We start from the raw sequence: 9,495 nt of genomic DNA, 5'->3' as shown, positions 1-9,495 counted from the left end.
GTTCAAAAATCAAAAATTAATTTTTGACAGTATATCATTTGACTGATGAGAGCCCCGATGATAAAGAAAATTCAATTTGTGGAAGAAAAATGCAAAATTAGAAGTTTATAGACTCAATTAAATTTTATTGAAGGTTTAATTGAATTTATAGAGGTTTTAATTGCAAAACATTTGATTTTGGAGTTATTTTGGGCTTTAATTGGAAGAAATTAAGTTTATGGGGTCAAATTATAATTTTTGGAAGTTAATTTGGTCAAATCAGGGGCTTAATTGCATAAAAATGAAGTTTAATGGCCAATTAAGGACTTAATTGAAGAAATCCGAGACCAAGGATGAAATCGTAAAACACGCGCAAATTGAGGGACGAAATTTGAATCTGACATGTTTTACCGCCTTTTCCTTTTAAATGAAACGGCGCGTTTTGACCAAAACGGCGCCGTTTCACATACTGTTTATTAAAAAAAAAAAAAAAAAAAAAAAGAGAAAACGCAAAACGGTGCCGTTTTGAAACGGCACCATTGTCTTCTTCCCTGCGCACGCAGAGAACAGGGGAGAAGAAATTTTTTTTCTTCTCCACTTTTCGCCGAACTTCTTTCCCGGATTTGGCTCAATAAGACGCCTACAATTCAGCCACTTACATACTTTTGTCGGCCACTTCAATAGTTGGGGGGGGGGGCGGCCACTGTTGGCCGCCCCACCGTGACGTTCCCCCTGTTTTTTTTTCCTATAAAAACAGGGGAACGGGACTGAAAAAAAGAAGGGAGAGGGAGAAGGAGAAGGATTCCACGAAATAAAGAGGGTAGAGAGAGACGAGAGAAACAGAAAGAAAAAAAGAAAAAAAAGAAGAAGGAAGAGATTCGGCAGAGAAGAGAACAAAAACAGAGGAGAGAGAGAGAAGGAAAACCGCCGGCCCCCGTGCCTCCGCCGCCAGCAGCACCGCCTCGACGCCACCGCAGGTACGCCATCCTGTTGCCCCGCCTCTGCCTCGCTTTGTTTATGATTTGCTGCGCCTTCATGCAGAACGTGAATTAATTCACGTTCTGCAAATAACGAAGGGCTGGTTACTGTGCTGATGCACAGTAACCAGCCCATGTAAATAGGCTTGGTCGGCCCGGCCCATGCATTTGGGCCGGGCCCGGCCCATTTTTATTTTATTATTATTTTTTTTTTGTTGTTATAATTTTTATATATATTTTTTTAAAGCACATTTTCTTCTATCATTTTGCTTAATATCGTCTGTATTTTACATCGTAAAAATATAAATCCGGTATTAAAATACCCCGTTTTTGTCCCGTGGTACTGTTCACATGATACTGTTCACCCGACCCATTCAAAAAAAAAAAATCAAAATATTTATTTCAGCATTTTATAATATTTCCGCGTAGTTTTTATGTCATTTTGATTTAATATCGAGCAATATTTTTATGTCGTAAAATATAAATCCGGTACTGAAATACCCAGTTTTCAGCTTTTCAAGAATACAAAAAAAACAAAAATAAAAAAAAATAGAGAAAAAAAATGTTTTTGTGCATACGGCCAAATGTCTCAAAAAAAAATCATTTTTGTATTTTTCATAAAAAAAAAAAAAAACAACAATAATGTTTTAGCATGCATTTTGGCTTTAATAACCAGTTTATTAAAGTCAAGAGAATATTGGCCAAAATTTCAAAAAAACAACAAAAAATTTATTTTGTTTATCTTTTAATATCTAGGGTATGACATTATACGTAATACATATTCCGGATATTTAATTTATTATTATTATTTTTTTTTATAGAGCTTGGGATATGACATTACATGTAATGCGTATTCCGAACAATAAAATAAAAAAAAAAACCACAAACAAGACCTTAGATTTTATCAGACATTAAAACAATGCAGCCTACCTTAGGTAGGGCGTAGTTGGGGTGCTAATACCTTCCCTTTACGCAACCAGTCTCCGTACCCGATCTCTAAAGACCAGTTAAGGTTCCTAGTAACCAGAATACTAGGTGGCGACTCCCAGTCCATTTTTTTCATATATAGAGACAAGAATTCCTTGTCTCTCATTATTTGCCAGGAATAAATATTCCGATTTTTCCTTGAGGGTGGACGATCGCCGCCGCCGCACACGTGCGACACCTGCTGTGAATCGCATGCCGATATACAAGTTAATATACTTAAAAGAATGACGCGGGACATAAGTGTTTACTGTGTAAAGAAAATATATAATAAAAAAGTTGAAGAGAAAATAACAAAAGATCCTAAAGCTGCTAATACGCCAAGCCAAGGGAATAGCTAATCCATTTGAAATATTAAAAAAGTTATAATACAAATAACACTAATTATTGGGAGGCAAAAAAAATCCTTGACACGCGCAAACACTTGGACTCAATACATGGAATGTTTCTTCTGTAAGTGTAGGAGGTAGTTCTTATTTTTTTTTATTAAAAAAATAATATAATATTTTTTATTTTTTAAAAATTATTTTTGATATTAATACATACAAATATTAAAAAAATAAATTATAAAAACATCATTTATACCAAAAAGACAAACAGCATATATATATATATATATATATATATATATATATATAAGGAAAAAGGAAAAGGCATTTGTTAAATAGATTGTGTGTAATGAACTGGAAGGATGCGTGCAAAAAGAAGAAATAATTATAATTACATGGCTGCTTGCCAATTATGTTGCCTAAAGCAGTAAACAGAACCAATTATGTTGGTATATATATACACACCAACAAAGATACATCATACAGAAAATGTCACAATCCCACTTTAGCTTAGTATATAATATATATCCTTGTATATATATATATAGAAGGAAAAAGGAAACACGTAATTTCGAAAAGGCATCCATTAATTTTAATAAACTTGCCATGAATTTTAATAAACTTCTCAATCTTTTCTGCAAAAGACAGAGGAAGAAGAAGAAAAAAGGCATTTTACTAAAGCCCTGTCATGTCTGGCCGGAGTTGAAAAGAATAGTAGCCATAATTTAAGCATGGGGAAATTATTTATTTCTTCCAATGTTCAATTGTTTATGTTCCAACAACACCGACGGCCGGTGATCCCTTTAAAAGAAAAAAGGAAAAGGCATCTGCCGATTTATTTGAATAGATTGTGTGTAATGAGCTGGAAGGAAGCATGTAAAAAGAAGAAGAAGAAATTATAATAACATGGTTGAATGCCAATTATGTTGCCTAAAGCAGTAAACAGAACCACGATTGTGATTTTCAATCCCTTTTATATTAAAATCGTAGTTTAAAATAGCGGTTTTTTTTAAACTATGTTTTTTTTATAAAAGCACTATTTATACTATTATAGAATGTATATCATGTATATCTATACATAGGATATTAATGTAATGTAGGATTAATCCAATGTTGTAATCCCTATGGTTACTACTGTATTCTGCCCTACATATATAAATAGGAAAGGTTGGCTAAGGCTAAACCTAAGACATTCAGTAATTCTCAACTTGGTATCAGAGCTAGGTTAAATTAAAACACTTAGCCGGCAGCCTTCTCTTTCTCTACAGCAATGGATTCTTCTCAGCCGGCAGCCTTCTCCTCCTCTGCAGCAGCCCCTGTTGTCCCACCTCCTTCGCTACAATTTTCTTCTTCAGCCGCAGGACAGCTCTCTTCTTTAGCCTCAATTATGCAGTGGCCACAGCACACTAATATTGGCCATGCTCTTCTCAATCCGGACAATCCTCTGCTCAATCCGGACAATGCTCCTCTGCTGCCATCTTCGTCTGCTGAAATTACAGCAGCCTCTGCCTCTGCCGTAGCAATTGTGTCCCTCTCACACACCCATCAGGTCATCTCTATGAAATTAACGAATACCAATTACTTGTATTGGCGAATGCAGATGAAACCATACCTCTTAGGCCAAGGAGTTTTTGGCTTTGTTGATGGTTCAAACTCCTGCCCCTCTCCACATATTCCTGCTGCCGATGGTGCTACTCTTCAGGTATCTCAATCCTTTCTTCGTTGGAAACAACAGGATCAATTAATTCTAAGTGCCTTGCTCTCTTCGTTGTCCATGGAAGTTCTTCATCTTGTTGTTGATTGTCCAACCTCATGTTCTGTCTGGCTCACACTTGAGCAAGCTCTAGCCTCTACATCCAATTCCCGTATTATGCAATTACATGGTTCCCTTCAAGAACTTCGACAAGGTGATGATTCGGTAACTCAATTTTTGCAAAAAGCTAAGACTTTATTTGATGAGCTAGCAGCTGCTGGCCGGCCTATCTCGCTAACCGATTTTAATCTCTATATATTTCGTGGCCTTCGCGGAGAATTTAAGGACTTAGTAACAAGTCTTATTACAAGGGCGGATCCTCTACCATATGCATATTTGCTTAGTCATCTGCTAACTCATGAATTTATTCATAAAACCTCTCATTTGTCTATGGGATCTGCTGCCAACGCCAACCAACCACTGCTGCCCACGCCACCTTCAGCACTACTGTCTCAACGCTGCAATTCTGCTCAGTTTGGAAGACATAGGGGGCGTGGCAGCTGGCGTTCTCCTTCTCATCGAGGAAACCGAAATAATTCCTACAGGTCTGATTTTCGTAACCCTCCAACTAATTATAATTCTGCTCCTCCATATGGCACCGAAAATAGGCACAGCAGCTGGCAAGGAAATTGGCAGCGCCGAGGCTCAAATTCCCGCTGTCAGCTATGCAACAATTATGGACACACTGCTCCTCAGTGTTCCCAACTTCAGCAACGCAGTCATGGCCCGCAACACAGTGCCAATTTGGCATTCAATAATTCTGCCTCTGCTGCTGAATGGTTTCCGGACACCGGTGCAAACCAACACGTCACACCCGACCTTGCAACCTTGACTGCTTCAGAACCATACAATGGTAATGATAATTTGCATGTTGGTGATGGTAAGGGACTTTCCATATCTAATATTGGCCATACAAAAATATATAACCCACATCGTTCATTCACTTTATCTAATGTTCTACATGTTCCTGCAATCACGAAACCTCTGCTTTCTGTTCAAAAATTTTGTCTCGATAATCATGTTTATTTTGAATTTCACCCTTTTCTGTTTTATGTCAAGGATCTCAACACCAATGAAGTCCTTCTCTCAGGTCAGAGTAAAGATGGTCTCTATACTTTATCCAAGTTCAGGTCTTCCGTCCTGTCAACTCCTCAAGCCTATTGGTCTCCTTGCACCTCTGCCTCTGCTGATTTGTGGCACCGTCGCCTAGGTCATCCTACCTCCCGTATTTTTAAATTTTTAGTCTCAAAAAATAAGATCATGTGTAACAACAAAAGTCTTAATTTTCAATGCCAAAGTTGTCCTTTAGGAAAATCGTCACGTTTGTCTTTACGACCTACTGGTCACAAAACTTCTGCTCCGCTTGAATTAATTTTTAGTGATGTGTGGGGTCCTGCTCCCCTTTTTTCTTTGGATGGTTATCGTTATTTTGTTATATTTGTTGATGCGCACACAAAATATATATGGTATTATCCACTTGTTGCAAAATCTGATGTTTACTCTGTCTTTCATCAATTTCAAACTCTTGTCGAACGTCAGTTTTCTTTAAAAATAAAATCTGTTCAAACTGATTGGGGCGGTGAATATCGCAAACTCTCCACTTTCTTCCAAACTGTTGGTATTCATCATCGTCTGATATGTCCACATACTCACGAACAAAATGGAATGGTAGAAAGACGTCATAGGCATATTGTGGAAACCGGTCTTACTCTTCTAGGTCAATGTAAAAGCTCCTTTTCGTTTTTGGAATTATGCATTTGATACTTCAGTTTATCTCATTAATCGTATGCCTACTTCTGTTCTTGATAATCGATCTCCTTTTGATTGTTTGTTTCAACGGTCTCCTGATTATCAATTTTTACGTACTTTTGGATGTCTATGTTTTCCTTTCTTGCGTCCCTATAATAATCACAAATTAGATTTTCGGTCTTCTCCTTGTATATTTTTTGGCTACAGTCCCTCTCACCTTGGTTATCGATGTTTTGATATTGAATCTCATCGCATGTATATCTCCCGTCATGTTCGTTTTCATGAAAATGTTTTTCCGTTTGATAAATCTGAACAGATTGCACAGGTTCCCTCTCAAACCCATACACCATCCCCTATTACCATCCTCCCAAATCTCAACCTCTCACCATTGTTTACAGCTCAAAATCCATCCCCACCCGCCTCTGCCTCTGCCCTACCCTTACTGCCGACTCAAGCACCACAGCCCCCATATTTCCCTTGCCGATCACCCCATGCATCTTTATCTAACCATATTGTTGCAGCTCCAGGTTGCAGCTCAGTGTTTCCTGTTCTCCAGCACGGAGTTCTTGCGCATAGTGGGAGATCCTCTGGCTCGTCTTCAGCTCCTCTTTTTTCTGCCACCAATTCGGCTTCTGCCGACTCTGCCTCTGCTGCCAGCTCTCCCCTTACGGCAGCTTCTTCACCGGATTCTTCTCCTGGACTAAATCTGGTGGTGGATCTCTCCGCCTATCCGTTGCATCATGACACCTCTGTCATGCCTCCTCCACCTGCGTCACAGCCAGTTCTCAACCGACACCCTATGATCCTTCGATCACGACAGCCAAAACATGCCCATATGGTGTCCTCTGCTGCCTCTGCTGCCTCTACTGCAGCTATTTCACGAGTATTGCTCTCTCCCTCCTCTGAACCTGTTGCCTTTTCTGATGCAGATAAGTATGTGGCTTGGCATGATGCCATGTGTGATGAGATCAAGGCTTTACGATCCAATCATACTTGGTCTCTAGTGCCCTTTCATCCATCGATGAATGTTGTGGGCAGCCGATGGGTATATCGTATCAAACGTCGTATTGATGGCAGCATCGAACGTTATAAAGCCCGTCTAGTTGCTAGAGGCTTTACTCAACAGGAAGGCATTGATTATTCTGAAACTTTCAGCCCAGTTATTAAGCAGGCCACCGTTAGATTAGTCTTTTCCATTGCAGTTTCCCGTAATTGGAAGATCCATCAGCTTGATATTCATAATGCTTTTCTCAATGGTGTTCTTACTGAAGAGGTCTACATGAAACAACCTCCAGGTTTTGTTGATTCTACTCTTCCATCTCATGTGTGCAGGTTGCACAAGTCACTATATGGTTTAAAACAGGCACCAAGGGCATGGTACACTCGTCTGAGTGATTTTTTACTCTCTATTGGTTTCCTTGCGTCCAAGGTTGACACTTCCCTGTTTATCTTATCTGATGGCACTAATATCTTCTATCTTCTCGTCTATGTTGATGATATTCTGCTTACAGGCAGCAACTCTGCCATGCTCCATCATCTAGTCCAGTTACTAAGCTCTGAATTCAAGCTACGTGACTTAGGTGATGTTCACTACTTTCTAGGTATTGAAGTTCAGTCTACAGGTATGGGTCTGATGTTGTGCCAACAAAAATATATTCTTGACATCCTCACTCGGGCTGGTATGACTTCCTGCAAACCGGTTGACACTCCAGTTTCTCCCTCTAAACTTGCTCTACAGCCGGATCATCCATTTTCTGATCCCACACGGTTTCGTCAAATTGTGGGTGCTCTCCAGTATCTTACATTCACTCGCCCAGATATCTGTTTTGCTGTTAACAGAGTCTGTCAGTACATGCATGCTCCTACAGATTTCCATTGGGCTGCTGTTAAACGCATACTCCGCTATCTCAAAGGAACGGCTTCTCATGGTTTTCATATCACTCGAGGTACCTCCTTTGCTCTTCATGGTTTTACAGATGCTGATTGGGCTGGGAGTATTGATGATCGCAAGTCTACGGGTGGTTATCTTGTTTTCTTTGGTCAAACACCGATTTCCTGGAAATCCGGCAAGCAACGTACAGTTGCTCGCTCTTCCACTGAGGCTGAGTATAAAGCCTTAGCAGATGGTACTGCTGAGGTCATCTGGCTTCAATATTTGTTAAGAGATCTTCAGGTTCCCTCCATCTCAGCTCCTATTATTTGGTGTGATAATCTTGGTGCTACTTATCTCTCAGCAAATCCTATCTTTCATGCTCGTACTAAGCATGTTGAGGTAGACTATCATTTTGTCTGTGACCGGGTAGCAAAGAAGGAAATTCAAATTCGGTTTATCCCCTCTCAGGATCAACTTGCTGATGTCTTCACCAAACCACTTTCCGCTGCGTCCTTTACTGCCTTCAGGTTCAAGCTTCGGGTCGATCCTCCACCCTCAGCTTGAGGGGGCATATTATAGAATGTATATCATGTATATCTATACATAGGATATTAATGTAATGTAGGATTAATCCAATGTTGTAATCCCTATGGTTACTACTGTATTCTGCCCTACATATATAAATAGGAAAGGTTGGCTAAGGCTAAACCTAAGACATTCAGTAATTCTCAACTTATACTAAAAAAAAACAAACAAACACATCTAAATACCATTTTCTATCATCAGTTTATAACTGGGGAATTTCCAGGAAATCAACAATTTGCAAAATCAACTTTAAAAAACATTAAAAGTAAAACAAATAATAATAAAAACAATTGATACAAATATAAATTAAATATGACATATTTAATTTTTGAAAGAGATGACATAAAACTGAAGGCTAAAAAAGAAAAATAAAGAAGAATCGAACATGACACATTTAAGGGAAATTTTAAAAAATTAATTTAATTAATTTTAAAATTTTTCTTTAAAAAATATTTAATTTATTTCACTGTGTTTTCAAACACTTGATTGTTGCGTGTCTATTACTGGGGTAGAGTAATATGTTCCTCCCATCCCAATCAAATCATCACATCAATTATAATATATTAAAAATAAACAAAGAACAAGGCTGGTGTAGGTATCGACTGCAACGCCGTGTGTGTGTGAACAATCTTTCACACCCTCTGTGTAATGTCCGAGAAAATACATAATAAGTTCTTTCCAATGAAATTATAATTAAAAAAAAAACTAAAACAGATCAGAGAATCACTGTAGATTGTGTCTAAAATCATTGTAAATTGCACTATTTACATTTAAAATTCATTCTTGCTGTAAGTCTTAGCCAATTTTGTTTCACTGTTTTTTCATTTATTTTGTTGGGTATGTGGCAGCATCCTTGCCATATATCTTTGTGTTTTTTTTTTTTAGCAGGTTACAGGTACAACTTTTTATCTCTTTGTTTTTTCTTATACAAACGCATCAGAGAACACCTCCCAAACAAATCCCACATTCACAATTCCAGATCTATCTCAGAAATTAAAAAATTAATGCTAAAAGGGCTTAAGAAAACATTGTGCCCACTGTGTCTAATTACTGTGGGCTGGAGCTTAGTGTTTTCTCGCGCTAAGTTGGAATTCATGGAGGGAAGATCGTCTTGGTTTCACTCCAAGATCTCAGTTTGCATTTCAGTTCTCATCAGGAGGTCGGGGTGGAGCTTGCGCTTGCGTTCCGTTCACTAAAAAATAATGGAATCTGGATCCGTAAGTGATTTTCTTCCTTACCTTATAGAGCTTTGTCTGATGGGGAATT

The 9,495-nt window shown here is 38.4% G+C and overlaps 1 protein-coding gene across 1 annotated transcript; it reads left to right on the top strand.

Moving 5' to 3' along the window:
- Nucleotides 1–3,539: 3,539 nt before the first annotated feature.
- Nucleotides 3,540–8,208, top strand: LOC140955076 (uncharacterized). Its single transcript, XM_073406616.1, has 7 exons — nucleotides 3,540–4,902; nucleotides 5,792–5,861; nucleotides 5,979–6,998; nucleotides 7,104–7,393; nucleotides 7,640–7,758; nucleotides 7,843–7,944; nucleotides 8,035–8,208. The coding sequence occupies exons 1-7, from the start codon at nucleotides 3,540–3,542 to the stop codon at nucleotides 8,206–8,208; spliced, it is 3,138 nt and encodes a 1,045-aa protein (XP_073262717.1).
- Nucleotides 8,209–9,495: the final 1,287 nt, after the last annotated feature.

The sequence above is a fragment of the Populus alba genome, chromosome 19 (genome assembly GCF_005239225.2).
Source record: "Populus alba chromosome 19, ASM523922v2, whole genome shotgun sequence".
NCBI classification, from domain to species: domain Eukaryota; kingdom Viridiplantae; phylum Streptophyta; class Magnoliopsida; order Malpighiales; family Salicaceae; genus Populus; species Populus alba.
The sequence above is the reverse complement of the archived record's forward strand: the minus strand, read 5'-3'. Positions and strand labels throughout refer to the sequence as shown.